At 37.6% G+C, this 24,328-nt stretch overlaps 1 protein-coding gene across 8 annotated transcripts in view; it reads right to left on the reverse strand.

Moving 5' to 3' along the window:
* Positions 1 to 331: 331 nt before the first annotated feature.
* TES (testin LIM domain protein) overlaps positions 332 to 24,328 on the reverse strand; it is a 101,508-nt gene continuing 77,511 nt past the window's right edge. For all 8 annotated transcript variants that reach the window (XM_072652976.1, XM_072652973.1, XM_072652974.1 and 5 more), the window contains 5 exons: positions 16,534 to 16,786; positions 15,044 to 15,379; positions 7,969 to 8,184; positions 7,090 to 7,248; positions 332 to 948 (listed from right to left, as the gene is read on the reverse strand). In XM_072652976.1, the coding sequence (XP_072509077.1) occupies positions 757 to 948; positions 7,090 to 7,248; positions 7,969 to 8,184; positions 15,044 to 15,379; positions 16,534 to 16,786 (1,156 nt within the window). In that variant the 3' untranslated portion in view covers positions 332 to 756. The remainder of the gene's footprint in view (positions 949 to 7,089; positions 7,249 to 7,968; positions 8,185 to 15,043; positions 15,380 to 16,533; positions 16,787 to 24,328) is intronic.

Consider the following 24,328-nt stretch of genomic DNA (forward strand, 5'->3'; position numbering starts at 1 on the left):
ATTTGGACATTCTTAGAACTGACAACATATGCTGTAGCTGAAAATCTGAAATTCAAACCACATCACCTTAAAAAAAAGTCCAAGGCCCATCTATAAAGAAGTGTAGAGTGGACAATTCTGTACCACATACACAAACCTCAAAAGAAATGATATTTACAGATCAAGGGCAGGTCTTTGCCTAGAAGAATTTTTACTGCACTAGAGATGTGAGGTTGAGGAGTTCCACGTGAATAACAATTAATGATCAAGACAAAAAAGAAAATGATACATCATCTCCTTCCATCACTGGGCAGTGAATACACAGAGGCTAGAAATAAAAGACAGCTACAGATTTTGCTGAGATGCTTGTTTAATAAGCGCTTTGTATCCTTCAGCCCCTTTTCCACTGTCAGAAAAGCTCATCATTACATACCATGTACAGCTGAATGAAGAGGGGCTGAGAGAAAATACATACATGTTCTTTCTTTAATTTTAAAGCTATTTCCTTTCCATTTTAAAAGTGAAGGGGAAAAAAGAGATACAGAAAGACTTGGTTTTCCCAAATCAAACATGCCATTTCCTGTTTTTACATATGAATAAGTAGTTAATACAATTTCTAAAAGATGAAAGCAAGAACAGAAAGAGAATAAAAATTTCTCAACTTATTCTAGGTTTTTTTTCTTCTTTTTTATTTTTTCCAAATGCCCAAATTTTACAGTAGAAATGCAGATCACTTTGGAAGCTAGCAATGGCTCAGAATTATCTAGTGCTTTCTCATTATGACATCATCATCTTTTTACATTCTACTGAACAGAAAAGCATTGCTTCTACTGGAATAAACTTCTGACCAATCAGACACTTGCTGCAGCAGGAACAGAGAAAGCACTCTTCAGTAGCATGCCAGTTAAAACTGTTGTAAGTCACTCGCTGTACTTCAGGGTCAATTGCATTATGACATCCTTGACAAATCTGTTGAATAAAGAGGAAAAAAATATTCAAACCAAATAATACTACAGTATCTTAAACCAAACGTTTCTGACTCAAATTTTAGAAGAGATATATTAAATATCTCTCTTCTTTAGATGCAGGAGATATCCACCTATAAGGATCTTAAAAGCTTGGGCTTAGAAACACTTTTCTTGAAATTCCATGCACTTTTCTTTCATTGGAGGTAAAGAACTGAAAACTGAAAGGATGTTCATCAACTGGGGAATGGCTGAACAGATTGTGGTATATGATAGTGATGGAATACTCTTGTGCTGTAAGAAAAGACGAAGGAAATGGTTTCAGAAAAATATGGGAAGACGGTTATAAGCTGATACAAAGTGAAGTGAGCAGCACCAGAACACTGTACACAGTAATACTGTAATGATGTTCAACTGTGCAAAGACTTAATGACTCGATGCAATGATGCATGTAAATTCCAAATGACTCAAGGTGGAAAAATGATGTCTACCTCCAGAAAGAGAAGCGATGAACATTTCTAAGGGCAAAGTAAAAGATATATTTTTGTCACTATTTTTTCTTGCTTTCTTGCCCCACAACATGGCTCAAAGGGAAAAGTTTTGTATGATTTTAAACGTATAATTTATCATATTTTTTGCCTTCTCAATGAGTGGGAAAGGAAGGAGGGATAGAGGAAAGAATCTGGAAATCAATATGAAATTAAAAGAAATATGAAAAAAATCCTTGAGCTCTTGATCACTGTGACAAATATGAGAAAAAGCATTATTCAGTCAGTCTTTCTGCTTCTTCTAGGAAAATACTCCCCACTAGTGCTCTGAGTAGACCGGCTTCTACCGACTGAATATATTGGGTTTGGTTCTATTACATGCAATTAAGATGCACAATAGTTCATTATCAACTGTAGTGCCAGTCTAAAAAGAATTTTCATGCTTCATTAGAGCTGTAATTAGGCAGATCTCACCTACTATACAAAGAATACATCTTAAAACCTGTAGTTCTTATAGACAATGTTGAATGATGATATTAAAGGTGATTAAAGACTTCACTTAAAAGGACCGACAATATTCGAGAATAATTGGCTTTGCAAAAGTAATATAAAAATATAAAATAAATTACACATATATTTTGGAGACAAGAGTATTATTTTAAAAACTGATTTCACAGGGAAATTTGGCAAGCTGCTTTTAAGTGAAAGGGGAGCGTTTGAGTCAGAGGCAGAAAGGTCTGATTTTCGAGACCGAGAAGTAGAGAAGACAGAAGATATGGCAGGTGTGCTGAGGAATCGAAAGAACCTAAAAGAGAAGGAAGGAAAACAGCAGGGGGCGAAAACACCTTGTCAGAATTCCTTTAAGAGACCAGTGGCAGGTGCTGCTTCTGACAAAGAAAGGCGCTAGTTCTCCACTGGCTGAATGAAGACAGCTAGTGTAGCTAATGACTTTTAGCATCATCTAGCACTTAAGAGAGGTGAAACTTCCCAAAACAGCTTCTAATTTATTTTTGCCTCCTCTACTTAATAAGAAAGACCAGTACTGTAGCTGCTTGGCTATAGATTCTGCAGTATAAAAAATGAAAACTGGCTAGGCTGATTTCCTTTGCTCAGAGAGTCAACCAAAGCTCTTTGTTGTGAGTTATGTTCAGAATGGATAATATATCCTTGGTGAGTGAATGACTGCCTGGGATGGCTGGTATAACCCACAGATTGCCTGCCTGATGAGTTTTTTCAATTCTCTGAGTTAAAGGGAACAGTAGAAGGTAACTGTCTAAATATTATTTTAAGGATGATTTTTTTACACATCAAAAGACTTTGTAAATGCTATATTTCCAGTAAAGAAAAGGATCTGTCCAACTGGAGAACAGTGAAGACCAACAGACAAGAAGTTAACAGAGAAATGGTTTCACACAATGGAAACGTTCCTGAATGGACCAATGCAGTCCAGACTTGTGAGTTATCCAAAACATATCCAGGGTTTTCTTTCTTCATGTGCTTTCCTGCCAGGTTCATGTAATGCATGTCTACTCTTCCCCTCAGATACTAGGTGCATGGTACAGTGGTGTGGTGTAAGGGTGTGATAGAGAGGCAGAGGATACATATGACCTCAAGTACAAAGGAACAGATTAAGGTGGAAAGGAACATTGACTGAACTTCTTGAAAAAGGAGGGAGCATGAGCTGGGGATGTAGAAACAACTGTCACAGAGATACAGGGATGATGGCTCTGGATAGAGCAAGCCTCAGGAGAGGTGGTGGCATTCTCTCTGTCTGCCCAACTTCTGTGAGTCTTCCATAGGGAGCCCACCTGACAGGCTTAGGGTATTAAGTGTGTGTCATGTATATATATTCTAATACAGCTTGGATACTAATGGAGCAGATTTTCTGTCCAGTTATTCCTTGCTTGGTTATTTTTTTCCTGGTCTTGTACATATTCTTTCTGATCATAGCCTCTAAGCTGCTTGTCCTATACAATTTTTATAATCTGTTGCATCCTGCAAATGCCTGCCGTGTGCTTCTAATGTGTTCTTGGGTGATCTTCAACTTTAATTCTTCAGATACTGGATATCCCTAACTTGCAGCCATATGGCATCATGGAAGAACTCTAATGTTAAAAGATGAGTCTTTGTTTTTTGGATGGTCATCAAAGCACTGGACAATATCCCAAATGCAATTCAGCCCAAGTATCTCCTCCGCCTATTTAATTCAGGGATCTCTTCACTGTCTATGTGTAACATCTGTATAAGACATATGCCCTCAGAGTATTTTAATGGTTTATTTATGCATAGCATCATCTAGGTAATAGGCATTCTTTGGTGGTGTGGTTTTCCCTGGAAGAAGAGTTAGGCCAAACTTCTTTGGGCAATTAAGGATTTCAATTGGGAGGCACTTCAGTGTCCTGGGCTCAACACAAACAGCATAATGTCATTCACAATCAGGGGCGTCTGGAAGACTCTGCCATCTCCTTTTTCGTCATCTGTCCTGGACCTTCTCCATGACAGTAGCAAACACCTTTGGTGAGCAAGTCTCCCTGTTTTGTGTCTCATTTGATATGAATAATCAGAAGACCGTCAAAGTTCTACCAGGGATTCTTATATGTTTTTCTCATATGCATGGAAGATGCTTCGTTGGAAGCCTGTTTCTCTATCAAATCTTGATGACTGATGTGGTCTGATGTGTAATATAGCAAAAAGGCTATTGGCTCCCTATCATACCTTTCATCTAGACTGTCTCAGATGTATGTGGAGAGTGTTCTAAGGAAAATATTGGAGAGATAAGAAAATAGGCTTGGTAGTTACCAATACACTGCTACTTTTTTTTTTTTTTTAAACAATAGTGAGTTCTGAGCTTTTATCTCAAAGAGAAGCTAGGGACTGCTAAGAATGCTTTGTAGCCAGGCATGGTGACACATACCTATACTCCCTGCTCCTGAGGGAGGTTGAAGGCAGTGGGTTACTTTAATTTAAAAGCTTAGAGCTACAATATGGCTAAAACTCATTGTATGTCTCCATTAAATCTAGCAAAAATATGGTGAACCTCTGGAAATGGAGGGCCTCTAGCCCTACCTAAGATGGGGTGAACCAATCCAGGTCTGAAACATAAAACAGGTTAAAACTTCTGTGCTAATCAGTGTTGGGATCCAGCTGTAAATAGTCACTGTGCTTGCAGGCTGGGCAAGAAAAATTATGTAGTTATCTAGGACAGGCTTTTGCCCCTCATTAACTTTATACCCAACTGCATGTCATACTTGGCTGTTTCTTTCCTGTGTAGACTGTAAGCCTGACCTTTTGGTGGGGCTATAAATCTCACTGAAAAGAACCCACATTATTTGGGAGACTGATGCGGAAACCATGATGTCATTTGCAAAGAGGAGCATTTGGAGTATTTTGTCATTTTATTTTGGTGGAGTATTTTGTATTTTGTTTTTCAACAGTTACATGTAAAAACAATTTTCTACATTTGTTTTTAAAATTTTGAGTTCCAAATTTGTGTTGCCATCTCTAAGGAATCCTTCCATTCCTGTTTTTACTTGGTATTGATAATTAGAGGGTCAATTAGAAAAAAAAAAGAATCCCATATAATCTTAATATGTTCATGAGAGGCATCTTGTTGGAGAAGAGCCTTTAATGCTGTGTTTTGCACATACTGTTTTGTTATATAAAAAAATAAGTACAGAAAGATTTTGCACTCCACTTTTTTAATCAAATGTAACTGAAGATGATTTCTACTAGGGATTATAATCTGTGAAAACCTGCCTATTCTCTTTTATTTTCAAGGGCTCCCTAGATCTGCCTTGCACATAATAGATGCTTAATATAAATGTTTGCTGGATTGAATAAAGAAGATTTCATGAAAATGACCAAACAGGCATGATTAGTTCAAGTTTTTGGTAATAATTCAGTCTGCAGGTTTTCTCTCATTTTTTTGAATATCTTTCTTCTTTGAGAAAGCTTGAAAATCACGTGCCTAAATTAAGACATTAAATTTATACAGGCTTTTTCTTATGCTTTCTTCATCAAAGAAATACTAATAACAATAATAAAAAAAAAAAACCACCTGGTTTTCTCCCTTTGTTCTACAACAGAAAGCAGAGACCTCTCATGCATTCAAGAGCCTGAATGCTCTCCCTTCATGATGAATGGAATGTGAATCCTTTACGTGTTGCTTAAAAAACAAACAAAAGCTGAGAGCACGATAATGAGGAGGACTATGACGATTGGCTTGTGGAAAATTCTTAATGTCATGAAGAACCATTGGTAGCATCCTAGGAAAGCTATAGAATCCATCAGGAATATGGATCTGATTATTTTCTTCCTGGCCTTCAATTTTTCTTGACTCTCTGCTACCTTAATATCTTTTCTTTTTTTGTTATTGCCCTACTTTCATTATTTTACATTTGTTGTTCAGTCGTTTTCCAGTTGTATCCAAATCTTCAGTTTTCTTGGCAAAGTTACTGGAGTGATTTGCCATTTATTACAAATAAGGAAACTGAGGCAAACAGGGTTAAGTGACTGGCCCAAGGTCAAATAGCTAGCAAGTGTCTGAGGCCAGATCTGTACTCATGAAGATAAGTCTTCTTGCTTTCAGGCTCAGCACTCTATCCATTGGGCCACCTAGCTGCCCCAGACATTTGTCCATAACAGGAGATAGAAAACTGATGGAGCTTCAAGAAAGCCTCATTTTGCATTCTGGGGAAAGAGAAATAGCCTGTTTCCTTCTCTTTACCTTAAGGTTCTGAATTTGTTCGGCATTGAACCTCTTAACAAAAGCAACTGACTGAGTTATCTGCTTCTAACGGAGCCTTATCTCATCGTTCATGTGTGTTCCAGGAATGGATGTATTATCTGAAACAAGCTAAAGTTAGTAACCTTTATTATTAGAAGTCTATCCAAAATATTACCCTTATAATGAATGATGAAGCCATAATAAATGAGTGGTTTGGAGATAACAATAGAATTAAGACATTTAAATATTTAAGTCACCCCAATGTAGACTTGAAGTACATACTTCAAATTCTTCCATCACAAAGGAAAAATCTGTACATAGCTAAATTATTTTTCAGATTCCAGGTGGTGGTCCTAACAAAGAGGCTAAGGCTCAAGGTTTTGAGATCGAGACATCTATGTATTTATTTTTGTATGATTATTGGTGTTAACTGCAAAAGTGGCTTTTTTTTTGTCATGAGGGAAGGTTGAAGAAAGAGAAATGCTTGTTAATTGAAAAAAATACACTTAATTTTTTAAAAGAAATGAACATTCCAGATGGTACAGATATAGTAAAAGATAAGAATTCATATGTAAAAATTCATTTATAACATCAAAGAAAGTAATTAAACTCTTTGAGGTCATCAGATTCTGACTTATGTGTATATGAATGAATTAGCTGTTATAACTGGGTTCCAAGAGCAGAATTATAGTCTTTAAATCAAGCCTTATTAAGACTCTACTGTGAAGTGAAGTGAAGGAACTTTCCAGTGGTTCTATTCTGCTTAAGTTCCTTGGGTACAACACTTCATATTAAGACCTCCTAGGGAAGCCACATGCTTCCTGCTCAGTAGAACCTTTTTGCTTTCTGTTCCTAGGTTTATAGCTGTATGTAAATACTTTATTGAGCTATAAGATATTAGGGGCAATTGTGTCTCCAAAAGAGCTCTCACCACAGCATGGTTCCTCACGTAGCAAGGCTTGCATATGGGTTTGTTATTGACCATAACATAGATCTCCCCAGCAAGAACGCAGTCGCAGTCAAAGCAGCAGAAATGTTTCAGATGCCAGCTCTGATTCTCTGCCTGGGTATATTCATTGCTGAATATCAACTAGAAAGATGACAAAAAAAGAAAGAAAAAAGTCATTTCCCTCCCTTTAGTCCTGATTTGCTCTAAAAAAATCCACTTGGCAAAGCACTCATGATCGGATTCACTGACCCAATAAAGCACTTAAATACGATCAATTTGATAAGCAGTACCATAGAGGGGTTAACCTTGAAAGTCAGTTCAAGTACCATCCCTAACACATATTGTGTGATGATAGGCAAGTTGATTAAACTCTTTCAGTCCTTGGCTAATCGACTTTCTATGATTTTAAGTTGCCAGTGTGTGACGGCTTCCACAGCAGAAATTCCCCAAAGGTTTGCTTTCCCTGTCCTTCTAGCCCCTCAATTCCCCAAATGTAGTTTCTTATGTTTCATACCTTGAAAAATAAAGTCTACAGTCTGACCAGTCATCCCAGTACACAATAAGACAGAATTCTTTATATGTTCTACTATTAAATATCTATCATAAGTTCTCTCATCTATGTGACTTGGGAGGAGCTCAGTGACTTCTAATTCATAGCATGAATTAGAAGTCATTAAGTATCAATTTTTCGGTAGGTAAATAAAGCACATTTTAACTTGAACACATTCAAAATACCTTCTCTCTACGGTTATATCACTGAAGAGGACAATCTGGGACTACAGTAGATAGTGTGTGAGTGTGTGTTTGTGTGAGTGTGTGTGTGCATGTGCATGTGCACAGTCAGTCCCAGGAATCTCTTACCTCATCACACCCAGCACACCGGGGTTTTTCACTGTCACAGTAATGCCTGCCACAATACAGCTTCCCATTTTTCCAAAAATAGATCATGTCCACCAGAAGCTCACTGCAGGTGCTACAAACGAAACAGGCAGGGTGCCAGAATTTGTCATACCCAGCTCTCTCGGCGTAAACTGCGGGATCACCTTCTTTCATACTCTGCTTGCAGTAATAGCAGGACTGAAATGGACACCAGGTGGAAAAATTAAAGTCATGCTACTCACAATGCTAATAAACACATCAGATTTACTAGGAGTTCACGTCATTCATTCATTCATATATTCTTGGCTGCTGTCACTTGATACAATAAGAACAAAGAGTTATGGAATATCCCTGATATCCCGTGTCTTGCTCTTTTCACCTCTGCCCAAACAACTGGACCATTACATCTTCCTACTAACATATCTGCAAAAAATAGTGACCTACCAAAAAGCTAGTAATGGAGCAGCATTAGGCCCAAAGAAAAAAACAATTTAACAAAGTTTGTGAAATTAAACAATCCCATCTCATTCACATCCCACATCACTACTCTGCTATGAAAAAACAAAACAGCTTTTATTTGTAATATATTAGGAATTCTTAACCTGGGGGTCAATAATTTTTTTAAAACTTCCATAACCATATTCTAATATAAATGGTTTTCTTCATAATCCTATGCATTTTATTTTATGCATCTAAAAACATTATTCTGACAGGCTTCAGCAGCCTGCGAAAGAGTTCCGTGACAAAAAAGAGATTTAGATGGAGATGCCCTCATCCTTTTTGTGTTTAACTTTAAGAAAGCGACATATTACAAATGAAAATCCATCCCACAAATGAGAGAGGCAGCAAGGGTCTAGTGCATAGGTTCCCAAAGCAGGTGATACTGCCCCCGGTGGGGGCACTGGAGTGATCCAGGGGAGGTGCTAGTAACCTCAGGTGCAACTGGGGGAGCGTTGAATAAAAATAAGAGACAGGGTGGAGGCATAAGAAAAGAAGACAAGAAAATTTTGAAAAATTGTTAGTACATGTTTCATGTTGTTTAACAAAGTTAAGTCGTAGTGATTACATCATTTTCAAAAAAAACACACAAAATGCAAGTTATAACTGATGAGTGGTCAAGTCTGCCAAACAGGTCTTAACAAACAACTGTTGGCAGGCAAGCGTGTTAGGCATTGTCAAGTAGTCCACGTATATCAGCAGGAATACATGAATGTAATGATTTGTTTACAATTGCTTATGTGATACAATTTTCGGTCAGCAAAATTTCAATGCAGGAAGAAAACCCCACACATTAACAATAAATTATTAAATTTAAGATACATCATTGTTAAAAAAACATTTTATATTTTTTTGAAATGATGCAAATTTCCAAAAAAAAATTGTTAAAGGGTTAAAGAAAAAGTACATTTCTAGGGGACACTGAGAATTTATTTTTGTAAAGGGAGTGGTAAGCCAAATAAGTTTGAGAACCTCTGGTCAAGTCAATAGAGGGGCAGCCTTGGAGTAAAAGCGTGACCAAAAACCTTTCTCTGGACGCATATGGCTGTCTGTGTGACCTTATGCAGAATACTTAATCTCTCTGTGTCCCAGGCAACTTCTCCAAGACTAGAAGTCTGTCTATTTGCATGGATGGAGGGACTTTCCTCATTGGAAGTTGAAATTTCATCACACAGGTCTGCTCCATATAATTAGGAGGTAATTATTCATTTTATAAAAAGAGTTCTTGATTATAGAAAAGGATTCACCTACGACTTCTTTAGATAATTCACATCCTAATATTTTTGAAAATAAACTTATAAAAAGACTTAACTCATACACGATTTCCCTATTAAATGCTTATATCTGTTTTTACACATTGAAAAGCACAGTGGTTGAGTCAGAGCTTTCTTTTGTCTCTGTTAAAAAAAAAGATCAAGTTGTTACATAATCTGCTGACAACTGAGGGCAAGGTTAGGTAGGTTAAAGAGAAAACAGTAAGAAATAAAAAGCATCAAATGAAGAAGCTGGTTAATGAACAGTGGCAGCAGGGATCAAATGGAGATAGAAAAAGAAAAGTAGCCAGAGTAAAACTAAACACTAACACAGTCAGTGGTGAAAGGAAGAACAGGATAAAAAACTCGGATCACCTGCAAAAGTAGGCAGGAAATCTACAAAAAAGCAGAATGCAGAACAGAAGTGGGGAACCTGTGGCCTCGGGCCACGTGTGGCCCTCTAGCTCAGTCCTCAAGTGCAGCTCTTTGACTGAATTCTCACCAGTAAAACTAGTGGGTTGGATTAAACTTGAAGTTTGGCTTCAGTCAATGGGCCACATTTGAGGATCTAGAGGGCCACTTGTGGCCTCGAGGTCACAGGTTCCCCACCCTGATAGAAGATTAACAACTGGTCTGCTTACTTAATTCTCACTGTTCATGTACATATAATCTTACGGTATAGATATACTGTAACATTTATTGGAAAAGGGAATTAAATAAATACTAGGAAGGTGGCCTAAGGATAAAGCAGCACAAAGTTAGAAAGATCCACCTCAGTTTCCTCACCTGTAAAATGAGTGGTTGTGAGGGTAAAAGTAATGAATATTTGCAAATTTCTTCAAAAATCTTAAAACATTATATCTGTTTGGAAGTTTGTTTCACTCTTAACAGCTATGATGAAAAAACCACCATTATATAGAAAATCATTGTCTATCTCTATAAAATCCTACAGATAAGGCATGAAATTTATTGGGAAAGAGTAATGAGATGATACTAGGAAGGTTGCTACTCTTAGAATACAAAATCATACAGATTTAGTTAGAAGAGAGCATACAGGTCATAAAGCCAATCAGCTTCATCTTATAGATGAGGAAACTGAGGCATAGAAAAGTTAAATTTTTTGCCTTGAGTCACAAAAATTATAAACATCTTATACAAGATTTGAATCCAAGTATTCCTGATTCCCCTATAGTATACTGACAGCACTTTTATTAGTAGAATTTAAAAATATACAATTTATTTTTCTCTGACATCTTTTTCTACATTTGGTAGATGTACTGTGGAAATAATAACGACTAACATTTACTGGGGAGGGGAAGGAGACGGATGGGGAAAAAATTTAAAACTCGAACTTAAGGAAGTAAATACTGAAAACTAAAAATAAACTATTTTTTAAGAAAACATTTATGGAGCACTTTAAGGTTTGCAAAGAGCCTTACATATGCTATTTCATGTAATCCTCATAACAACTCTTTGACGTAGGTGATATTATCCCCATTTTACAGATGAGGAAACTGAAGCACTGAGAGTTTGTGATTTGTCCAGGACAACACAGCTGAATATCTGACATAGGGGTTAAAATCAGGTCTTTCCGACTCCAAATCAACACTCAAGGAACTGGACCCTTATGAAGAAATTTGAATTTTACTCTTTATTCTGTCACTAATTAGCAATATGAATGATTTTAGGGGTTAATTTAGAAACAGTCTGGTGGCATGCTGAGCCTAGAGTCAGGAAGGACAGAGTTTGTACCCAGCCTCAGATACTTACCAGTTGTATGACCCTAGGCCAGTCACTTAACCGCAATCTGCCTCAGTTTACTCAACAATAAAATGGGGATAATAATACCACATCCCTTTCAGGATTATTTTGAGGATTAAATAAGATACATAGTGACATAGTCCTAATCACACAATAGGCGATTATTAATTGCTTATTTCCTTTCTTCCTATTTACTTACTCCAAACCTCAGTTTTATCTGGATTTTATCTCTATAGGCCCATCAAAATTAAAATTATTTAACTAAATAACTGTAAAACTCTTGGATCAGGAATCAGGAGACCCAAGTCAAGTTCTGTTCTCCTCCTAATTTTCTGCAAAACTTTGCACCGATCATTTAAACTCTTTGGGTCCCAGTTTTCTCACCAGTAAAACAAATGGGTTGGATTAAATTAGGTATTAAACCTGAATCTGTGAACTTCTAAAAAATATATTGATAACTATATTTTGATTTAATTGGTTTCCTTTGAATACCTATTTTATTTTATGCATTTAACAACATTTTTCTGAGAAGGGGATCACAGGCTTGACCAAAGTGCCAAAGGGGTCCATGATAGAAAAAAAGGTGATTGATTAACTCCTGGAATACATGATCTCTTGGGTTCCATTATTGCTCTCAATTGCTAATATTCTTTGAAAACAGTACAGGCTGTTTAAAGAGTCATAGGGACCAGCTTGTACTCTCACCCCATCCTCCAGACATCCTGGGGTTTGAGTTAATGCAATATTTTCCCAGTCACAAAAAGCTTCAACATAAAATAATTTCACATTCATCATAAAAACCGTATTGGAGAGTGCTTTATTTTTTGTAAACTTCATCCAACTTAAAGTACTTATTCAAATGCTATTTCAAATGTTACACTGTCCCCTTCCCTTCCCCTCTCCATCCAAGTCTTACAGCCCATCACATACTCTATGAGTCAGTGACATTGGCCTCTACTGTTCCTCAAACCAGACACTCCATATGTCCTGTCTCAGGCGTTTTCACTTGTTCCCACCACCCCTATACATGAAACCCTCTCCCTCTTCATCTCTGCCTCTTGGATTTCTTGGCTTCCTTCAAGTCCCAGCTAAAACTTCCCTTTCTCAGGGAACCTTTTCCAATCCTGTTAATTCTAATATCTTCCCTCTATGGATTATTTCCAATTATTCCTGTATGTATTTTTGCATCTAGTTTGCAAGGTGTCTCCTCTGTTACATGGTAATTCTCTTGGAGTAAAAGGATTGTACATTATTTTTCTTGTATACTCAGGGCTTAGCACAGTGCCTGGTACACAGAAGATGTTTACTGACAATAAATGTTTACTGACAATAGGCAAAAAAAAAAATTAATTTTGTCCAAAAACTTCCTAACACCTAGCATTTGCATAGTGTTTTAAGGTTTATAAAGCCCTGTACAAACATTATATTACAAATATTTTATTCTTACATCATTTTACAGTGGAGGAAACTGAGGCAGAGAGAGTTTAAGTGACTTGCCCAGAATCATATCAGTAGTAAGAGTCTGAGACCAAATATGGAGTCAGGTCTTCCTGACTCCAAGACCAGGGTTCTAACCACTGCCCCACCTAACTGCCCCAAATTCCATTACTATACTAAAAAGCCATTATAGACTCAAATCAACATCTTTTAGACAGGAAGAAGTTAAAAGACTAGGATTATATTTCTAGCTCTTCTGCTAGCTTTCTTTGAAATCCTAGGAAAAGTAATTTAATATCTATGTGCTTTTATTTTTCCCTTTTCATTTCTCCATTTCTTCCCTCTCTGTCATTGCAATTTTGTGAGGAAAAAAATCAGATGGCATTTCTGAAAACACTCTGAACCCTTTCAAAGGAAAGTTACATAAAACTAAGAGGTCATTGGTATGAAGTGAAATAAATAATATTGTTTCCTGGAGGGTTTGTCGATATTGTCAAGGTTCCTCACATTATTAGGAGCATGTTAAAAGAATTTCATTATAAACTATTTTTCATATTTCATTTTTTTTAGGTCAATTCAACTAAACATGAACAATGATTCAGGAACTGCCCCCCCACCCCAATCCTTTGTTTTTCCAGATAAAGGAAATGATTCATACTTCATAGTTGTTTTTTAAGAACTGAGTTATTATGCTGAATAAAGTTACAGGAAGAAATCCTAATTATCCTAGGATTACAGACTTAGGGCTAGAAGGGAAGTTTAGAGGCCATGAAGTCTAACACTCTCATTTTACAGGCAAGGAAAACTGAGGCACAGAGAAGTTAAGTGACTTGGGGGTGGGTGGAAAGGATTCACACTCTGATTTTCTTGATGCTAGGCCTAGAATTCTATCTTCTCTACCAGAGGTCTCAAAGACATGGCCACAGGCAGCCCACAACACTTCTGAGTGCTACAGAACAAAATTAAAATGTAATTGGGAAATAGTTAAGGAAATAAACAAAAATACAGTAAAACATAATAATTTCACATTTTAAAACTAAGTTAATATGCAATCTGCTGGGATCCTTATAGACAGATATTAACGGCCCCATTTCTACCTGAGTTTGACACCTGCTTTATACTTCTAATGTACCTGCATGACTTCCGTTCCTTGTGCCCCTCCCCGAAAAAAAAAAATCTGAGTTGGAGGGAATTAAAGACATCAAATGGTCTAGAAACAATTTTTTTAAAAAGAAACAATTAATTTAAAAAACAGGCCAATATCAATGGCTTCCATTTTTTCTTAAACATCTTCTTGGATCCATAGCTGCAGCCACTCTTATCTCATAGCCCATTCCAAAACTCTCATATTAAGTTCTTGTTCAGTCATCTGTAGGCACAGACACAGACTGATCAGATAGATACTCCTTTAGAAAACAAAAACACTGAAGTCATTAAGTAGTCTTAGCTTTTTCTTCTCCAGGCTAGCCAAACAACTCAGCTTCTTTTAAAATCTGAGTCAGGACCTGAACTCCCTACTTTTCTGATTTCAAGGCCAGTTCTATCTACACTAAACTATGCTGCCTCTAGTGGCAGGCATGGGTATAACACATAAACATGTAATCATTATTACTATATGTAGTTGATATCAGTATAAATGGAAATGCTCAAGTTTCTGTCTAACTTTCACAGTTAAAAAAAGCAACTGAACCAAAATACAAACTAGTATATAGACATTTTGGTGGTGGATGAATACCATTATAATTTCTATTATAATACCATTATAATATCTATTTTCTATATTTTTCTATAATTGAATATTTCTATAATTAAAAATTATATTTAGAAAAAAAAGCTAAGAGGTTAGGTTCACTATTGTCGTTCCATTAATCTCTTAATCTTTTAGTGTAAGCGGGGAAGCCCATAACAATATAATTTCAAAGTCACTTCTCACTTAAGTTAGTTGATTGAATTCAATTTTGGTTCCTTTAGGTTTCCCTTGCTCATGGTTCTCTTGGAGAAGTAGGAGGAAGTAGAAAAATAAGTGGTCATAGGGAAACTGAGTTAAAATAAAGATGCACCTCATGGTCTCAGAATAACAGGGACCAATCTATCCGTTGGATACTCACATAGTCCTCTTTTTGATCTGCTGATTTATCCTCCACCATGGCTCCCACTGAAGCAGTAGTGCCTCTGTGCCCACCATCAGGTGGACCTCTGTCAAAAGCTTTTATCTCCATCTCACTGGGAAGTTTGACATCTCCAACACCCAGAGCCTCGTTCTTGTATTTCTTCACAAACTGTTCCATCTGCTTCACCTCACTGGGAGTCAACTCATGACACTTGGAAGGATCCTGATCATGAGCAGGGAGTTGCTTAGCTAATTGCTTCTTCCGATACTGGGCCCCCTCGGAGCCAGCCACAGGTTGTTTGTCCCTTGGAAGCAGCTGCATATATCGCCGAGCCTAGAGTTAAACATAAAGAACCAGGGCCGTAAGAGAATTCAACACTAAAGCAAAACATTAGAGCCAAGTTTTCCGTTTCACTTCGGCAAGCTTTCGTTTTTATCTAAAAGAACAATAAAGGCTCCCAATATAAATAAATCCAAGGATTTTTTTAAAAAAGGAAACTTTGAGAATGGTATTGACTATTGTAGACTGAAGTCTATAAAGTTTTAAGCTAAATAGATCTTCTTTTCAAAGTTCAGCCTATTTATTTCTGACTTCGTGATCAGTTTTAAAGTGAGTCCATGTAACATTTTCTTTTACATTACATACAAAAGCAGTTATTATAAGGCAACACAAATATTAAAGAACTGTGAAGTATAAATGTTTTTTCTTGCATTTTATTTTCATTGTCACACACATACAAATGACATTAATTCATGATGTTTTCACAAAGCTGCCTTCAATCTGTTCTAAATTTCTCAGCAAAGAAACTCTCCTAAAAGACTTCTCAAGATGTCCAATTTGGCTGTAGTTCTAAGAAAACTGGAGCACGGTATGAACAGTACACTCACTTTTTTGGCCTTATACAGTAATAGAAAGGCTCCATTGGATGCTTTCCTCAGCATCAGTGGCATTTACAATTAAAGAAGTTATCTTTTATGGCCTTTTAATAAACGGGAAAGGTTCAAGATTTGTAAGCTTGATAATAAAGCATACACGAAGTATACACTCTTCTCTCCCTATTAATAAAAGCAGAATGTATGCACAAGGAATTAAAAATACTGACTCAGAAATGCCTGAAATATTCCCTAACTTATTCACACAGAGCATAGTTGAAACACATAGAAAGAATTATGAGTTCCAGCAATGGAATTTCCTAAAAGACTTTATAAGATAACAGACCTAAGGACTTTAGGCTACTAATGATAAGAATGAAAATGTGAAAAAGCACATAAGAACAGTGACTGATATCAGTTTCCTTACAATTTGGTCAAAAAGGTCAAAAAAGAAAACCCCAACCCATAAAAAATCAGTTATGAACAAGGTCCCTTACACTCTCCATATATAGAGATCTCATCTCTTCTCCTCTCTCTCTTCCTCCGTTTTTCTCCCTCCCACTTTTCTTACACACACACACACACACACACACACACCCCTTTCTTTTTACTTACCAATGCTTGATTCTGGACAGGGGGAGCCCATTCGTAGGTAACAGTGTTGATGGAGACATTCTTCTTGGCAGGCACAGGATTGGTCAAGATCATAACATTGCGTTTATACATGGGAATCCCATCTGACTTCAGCTTTGCAATCAAGGTAGTATATTTGGTATCTTCAAAAAGTTTTCCCACTTTTCGATCCTCCTCATTGCTCATGAAAACATCATGCTCCTCTTGGCCACATTTGCAGTTGCGGCATATTTTCCTATAAAATTTTGGAAGAAAGTAGGCAATATTAAGTAGTGTGGGATAGCCCTGTTTTTGTTTCTAACAAATACATATACACAGAATAGAGGCTCTTAGAAACACACTTGACACTAAAAGGCATCAAGGAAAATTTATTACAGCAGAGTTCAGCAGGAACTGAACACTTTGGCCAAAGCAGACCCTCACCCTCTTTTCAGGAGAAGGAAGAATTGGATATAGAATCGAGATTGGCTTTATACTGTTTTATCCTCCCCACCAGGAGACAGATTGGTCCTTTCTTCATTAGGTCACCATCTTCTCTACATGCCCATCACATAGCTACCCCTGGTGTGATCCCCCTCCCAAACATGCTTTAACATAGTACCCATGATCAGAAAATGGAGGGATAATTTTATGCAGGGTGTGTCTGCTTATATACATGAGGTTCACTAAGCAAGCTTTCTCCAGGTTATTCCCAGTCATATTCCCTGACTGGTTCAGGCCGGTTTCAGGCCTGGATCTTCTTATAAAAAAATTTTGTGACTTTCTGAAGGCCATTGTCTGTCTCCTGATTGGTTGAATCCATCTGCAGTCTGCTGACTTTCTTATTATCTGACTTATTCCCACTGACTTCATCAATTAATAACTTCCGTGGAAACTTAACTTTTTGCTGTCTTTCATGAGGCATAAAGAACACATTGTATGATTCATTTAATAGCAGACTCCTTATTATGAAATATATTCTGAATAATGTGTTCTTCCCCTCCCCCTATTCCTAAACAAAATATCCTAGCCAAAACCATTGCTTTCTCTGTTTTCAGGTTAACACTCTTCTGCCACCATGTAAGGGCAAAAAGGGAGATTTGTCTTCCAAATACTAAGCCCTGCATTCTCAGTCTTTCCCTACTTCTTCTCCAATGGTACTCTCCTTTTCCTATACACATTGTGGTCCCTCAGGCCTTTAATTCAAAGACACAAATAAACTTTACAATAAGACCATTCTGCATATAAATCACATTCAGCAGAAGTCAATCACCAAACGGCCTTTCTTAATACTTCCAAATACAAGACCTCTTAGCCCCTGGAAAGATCCAAGTAATTGGCTACAATCTAGAGGTTATATTCCTCTTATAGCAAGGGTCCTCAAGGGTCTTCTTCCCGCATCACACTTTCCAGCTTGACTAAAGAAGTCCTTCACTGAATTCCCTTTTACTGAAATATCCCTTCTATGGAAATAACCACTTGTCAATACGTACTTAAACTACGACTACTAGAAAAAAATGAGGACTATGTACTTGTTTGGGGTGGGGGTGGGGGGTTGGAATAGAGAAGACAAAGAACAACCTTGGAATGAGTCAACAAAAGACTCAGAATATGAGAGTTGAAAAGGCCCAGTGTGGCCATCTAGTGCAAGCCCAATCCAAAAGGAATCCCTATTATACAACACCCAACAATTGGTCTTTCAGCCTCTGCTTGAAGAACTCCAAGAAGCAGAAAGCTGTTCTGTCTCAAGGTAGCCCATTTCACTTTTGGGCAGCTCTAATTACTTTTAAGTTTATTCTGATATCAAACTTATATTGAAGTTTCTGAAACTTCCAGTTGCTCCTGCTTCTGCCTCCCGCCAAATATTATGAACAAATCTATCCCTCTTCCCCATGGTAGCCTTTCACATACTTGAAGATACCTATCATGCCCTCACTGTCTTTTCTTCCTCAGGGTAAGCATAAGCATATTCAATTCTTTCAACAGATAGGACACATCCTCAATGCTCTTTCACCATACTGGTTGCCTTCTTCTGACTATCTCCTCATTCAACAGTGTTCTTAAAATGTGGTACCCAGAACTGATCACAACACTCCAGATATGTCTAATGAGAGTAAGGTGGCTCTACCTGAGAACAGAGATGGAAAGATGGACTCTCATTTATCCCAGCTTTGTAAATAGGCTCAGAGGTTATTTCAGAAGCAGAATCTGGGAATTGGTAGCATTAGAAAATGAGTTATGAAATCAAAAGATCAAGCAATCTGAAGAAACACTCTGAACCAAACAACCCAACCATACATATCTATAAACATTTAAAATTGCAAAGCATTTTATACACTCTCATTCATAGGTGTGCACAATGAACTATGTGTATACACTCTGTGCATACCCACGATACCATTTCAGTCTCAAAATGACACTACGAGGTGTGCATATTAATATTATCCCATGGTATAGAAGTGAAAAGAACTTAAAACAGAACTGCCATCAGGCATCATGTAAAATGGACTTTGGTTATGCGGCTACATTAAGTGAGTGATGAAAAGGCTATGTTTCATCTAAGGGAGGAAAGAAAAAGCAAGGTGAGACCACTGGGAAATACATATGGGTCGTGTCAAGGTGAATAAGAGGTATTCTGAGATTGGGCCTAGATGGGGTCAAACAGTGCTAACTAACTAATCTTTTCTCTAGCTTTGTATATTTAAGAAACTTCTCCTTTTTTTATGAGCTTATTTCTCTAAGTAGGGTTTTTAAAATATTAGCTGTGTCTCATTCAAAGGAGGAGGTCTTCCCAGTCCAATAAGTAGGAGAGAAACGAACATTCTCTTGGGTCTCTGGTGAAAAGTAGTAACAGGAAAGGGTAAAAGGAAAGCATCTGAAGAATGGCTCTGAAGTTTAGCAATATAAGCTATTTTGAAATGCATAAAGACATTTCTTCATAGTCTGTCCTTTAAAATGAAAATATTAAGATTCTACATTCTTTTTTTTAAGTCATACCAACATATCCAAAATGGAACTCATTATCTTTCCTCCTAAAGCTGCTCCTCCCCCAAACTTCCCTATTTCTGCTAGAGAAACCACCATGCAGGTTTGCAACTTCAGACGTCTTTGACCCATTCCATTTCATAGTACATATACAACGAATCGCTAGTTCTTGTTGATTCTACCTCCACACACCTCTTGTGATCAGGTTGGTCATCATTCTCTTTTCACTCATTACCTTAGGTTCAGGTCCTTCCTGCTTCCCATCTGCTTTACTAAAGCAGGCTCCTCTGCTTCTAGTTTTTCCCCCTTTCTACTTCGTTCTCACAAAACAATCTTCCTAAGACACAAGGATGACTGTGTTTCTCCCCTGCTCATAAATTGTCAATGGCCGGCTCCCTAATATCTCAAGGATAAAATACCAAATTAAGACTGAAAACTACAAGAACCTTAGAAAGAATTTCTACCCAATCTCTAGTTTATATATAAGGAAACTGAGAGCTGAAGAGTTTGAGTGACCTGTCTAAAAGTCACAGAGATAGCAAGCAGCAGAGCAAAGCTTTTAATACAGGCACTCTGGCTCCAAATTTAGTACTACTTCCAATTACATGTGTATATGTGTGGAAAGGGAGAGGGGAGAACTAGAAGAAGAAAATTATGACCACTTCCTGAAGAGGTAAGTAAGGGAGCCAGAAGATCCATCTGAGAATGAGTCATGAACCTGAAACCATGGAAAAGTCGGCAGATATCTTGGCTAGGAGTACATAATGTAAATCTGTTTGGTTTACACAATCAGAGTATGGTGGCTACTTGTACAGTTTACCTAGTAACAATTAACATTAACTGTAGGTTGCACAAAGAGGTTTATTACTGTCTTATCATTCTACTTTTTTGGGGGCAGCCCACACCTATGTTAAGTGAAGAGAGACAAAGCATAAAGAGGAAAAGGCATGACAGAAGTAGTCATGGGATCACAGATGTAGAGTAGGAAGGCACTGCAGAAACCATCTAGTCCGGTCCCCTCATCTTCCATCTCTAGAACACAGTCCCTTCTCTCCTCAGACACTGCCACTACTGGTGCATCAACCCCAACCTGGATTATTCTAACAGCCTTGCTGCTGGTGGGTCTATCTGCCTTAAGTCTCTCCCCAGTCGAATTCATCATCCTTTCAGCCACCAAAGTGATTTTCCTAAAGCATGAGTCTGACTCTATCACCCTTATACTCAATAAACTCTAGTGGTTCCTTATCACTTCCAGGATGAAATACAAAATCCATTTAGTATTCAAAGCCCTTTTACCCTAATCCCCTTGCTACCTCTTTACTCCCCTCATCATGTACTCTTTGATCCAGTGGCACTGGCTCACTGGTTGTCCCACAAATAAGATACTCTATCTCTTAGCTCCAGGTGTTTTCTCTGCCTGTCCCCATTACTGGAATGCTCTCTCTCCTCATCTCTGTCTCCTGGCTTCCTTTAAGTCCCAACTAAAATCCCAGCTTCTATAGGAATCCTTTTTCAATCCCTCTCCATTTAAGTATGGAGATACTTAATTAACCCTTGGTTAATTATTTTCTTTTTATCCTGTACATAACTTGTTTGTACACATTTATTGCTTGTTTACCTCTTTCAAGCATTAACTCCTTGAGCATAGGGACTATTTTTTGCCTCTTTTTGTAAACCCAGTGCTTAGCAGAGTACCCGGCACATGTTGCAAGTTCAGTTGCTTTCAGTGCCTGACTCTTCACGGACCCCATTTGAGGTTTTCTTGGTAAAGATACTGGCGCGGTTTTGCCATTTCCTTCTCCAGCTCATTTTACAGATAAGGAAACTGAGGCACACAGGGTTAAGTGACTCATCCAGGGTCACCCAGCCACTAAGTGCCTGAGGCCAGATTTTAACTCAGAAAGATAAGTCTTCCTGACTCCAGGCCTAGCACTCCTACCTACTTCATCACCTAGCTGTATGTCCACACCTGGTACATAGTAGGGCCTTAAACATTTACTGAATGACTAAGGAAGAAAATGAGGGCAGTTAAATATATACACCTGGCTTTAAGGCAATACTCTATACAAAAATGCAAACCTCTAAAATAAGGAGCTGGAGGCCTAGTGGGAAACTAGAATCAGAAGATGTGAAGGCAAACCACTGGATGTCTCTGAAGTTTTCCTTTGTGTAAAAGAGAATAGTTAAACCCAAGGTCATACAAGGAATAAGTGTTAGAGGTGGGATTTGAACCAACCCTCTGTGATACTGCCTCCCTCCTATGTGAAACAGAGCCAGTCATATCACCTGTCTGGGCCTCAGTTTCCTCATCTATAAAATCCAAGTGTCCTCACTAAGTACCTTCCAAGTTGATAGATGGAATATAATGTCTAAAGAACAATGCTATGCAAAGTCTGGAAAGATAAATTGGAGACAGACTTTAGAGTTCATAACCTTTTTTGTGTCACAGACCCTATGGAGGTTTGCTGAAATTGTTGGATGGGCCCATTTTCAGAAAAAAAGAACTTAAGGAAATGTTAAATTTCAGTGAAAGGTTAGTGAAAATAAAGAAAGTTCATGGATCCCCTGAAATCTGACCCAGGTCTCCAGGTGAAGAACCCCTGCTTTAAAGAGCTTTAAAATGTCAAAAAGAAGAATCTACACTTTATCCTAGAAGCAGCTGTAAGCCACTGAAGTTTCTCAACAGAGTGATTTGGTCAGACCTCATACCTGTAGGAATATCAGTTTGGTAGTTAAAGATTTCAGATTTAGCTTAGGGTCACTGATACTGATGCGTTTCAGTTAACTTACGAGAAATGCTGCTATTCTGAAGTGTGTATATAAAAATCACATTTTAGAGAGCTATACAAATGATTCTACATAGCTCCATAATAACGAATATCTACGTAGCACTTTACAGAAATAAAAAAAAAACTTTTGACAATTTCATGTGAATCTCATGATAGTAGACAACCTTATGATCTTAGTTACAGCATGAATGATTAGTCCCTCTTTTGCATAAAGGAAAACCCCAGAGAGGTCCAGTGGCTTTCATTCACAGCTTCTGATGCTACTTTGCCTCTACGCCTCCAGCTTCCCATTTTAGAGGTTTGCATTTTTGTGCAGAGTGTTGCCTTAAAGCAAGGCATATATACTGAAACAGTTATTCCAGAACTTCAGGGCTCCAGGGGAGTACAAACTACTTTTATTATCCATACAATGCTGGTTTGAATTCTGCACTTTGCAGTTAGTTTCCAAACATGCCAGTTTGGCTCTCAAAGATTTCTTGCTCTGGCTGTTATCTTACACTCCCATCTAGTGGAAAAAAGAGCAAGTTGTCTTTGTGAGATTTCTCTACATTTCATTCTGTCTTTTGCAAATGCTCAGGAAGGGATTTTTGATACTGTTTAAATACATTATTGTTGGACCTAATGGAAGAAGAATGTTTCTCTGAAAAGGAGATGTAAAAAAGGCTTTAAAGCTTAAAAAATTTTAAATATGTAATATTTTGTCAAAGACATTTCTATCCAGGAAGCAGACATTGCCAACAGATCCTACATCTAGGTGTCACCATTCTGTCCATTGGTCCAGGTCGTCCTTAGAGAGGTACATAGAGATCCTGTGTGGCTAATCCTAGCTCCTAAGAGCCAAGGTTAATTCATTACAATGAATATCCAAGTAGAAATGAAATCACAAAAATGCATCTGGAGCCAAAAGGAGTAGGGAAGGGAAGAAACTCAGAAGACAATTCACTTGGGGTCTAAAAGGTTTAGGGTCCGATGGTATGCATAGGTGCATAATGTTTCACCCTCTGTCTTTCTGCCTTTCTAAGAACAGTAGCTGGCAGAACATGACCTCCTCACCAAGAATCATCTCCTCCATTTCTGCCCTTAGTCAATAACATAAGGCATTCACCATGCCTTAGGGAAAAGGCTCTGTCACTTAAAATTTATCATCAACGACAGATGAATTAATCTATAGGTTCTGCCAATGGGCACACTTTCCTTTCTTAAACCTCAGTGAAAGAGAAAGCAGTATAACCTTGGCTGAATGTGCACTGTAAGACTTTGAGTCAGACTTGTAATAGATCTTTTCAGAATGTGGGTAAAATGGAGAGCAGCCCACAGCCCACAGGCCACTGGTAGTAGTCAGAAGGTAAACTACAAGTAGAACCAGGCTCTTAAGATTAGATGGATGACTGGAATGAATCCTTTTTAGCACTAACATTATACTCCAAGCAGTAGAAGGGAAAAGTCTAGTTCTTAAACCTGAGATACAGATGCTTCTATTTTAAATTTTAACCTTTTCAAATTCACAATGAAAGGCTTTATATTTGAGAAAACGATGTTGCACAATGGATAGAAAGCTGGCCTTAAAGTCAGAGAGACAAGGTCAAGCCCTACCTCTGACACTTACTTGCTGGGTCAAGTCACAAGAAAGGGATCCTTGACAGCAACATAAAAAACTCAGAAAACTGCAAATAAAAAGTACCTATGTTTTTGTATTTTTAATTTATTCTAAAAAACATTTCTCAATTATATTTTAATCTGGTTCAGGCACCAAAGGAGTTTTGCAGCCAGGATTAAGATACCTTTCCTCTAGTCTAAGACCAAAGGGAATTCACATTCACAGAATTTCTTCACCCAGGAATTTACCCTTTACCAGTGAAATCATAGGTCTGGTCCTATCTACTAGTTATTATCTCTATCCTTATACTTGAAAATATTTTTGAGGTCTTTATAAAAGAAAATCATTTGGACGACAACCAACAACAGAGTAAATTCCAATACTCCATGACCTACACTGGCTACTCTCTCTCTTCCTTTCATTATCT

This window comes from Notamacropus eugenii, chromosome 3, assembly GCF_028372415.1.
Source record: "Notamacropus eugenii isolate mMacEug1 chromosome 3, mMacEug1.pri_v2, whole genome shotgun sequence".
NCBI classification, from domain to species: domain Eukaryota; kingdom Metazoa; phylum Chordata; class Mammalia; order Diprotodontia; family Macropodidae; genus Notamacropus; species Notamacropus eugenii.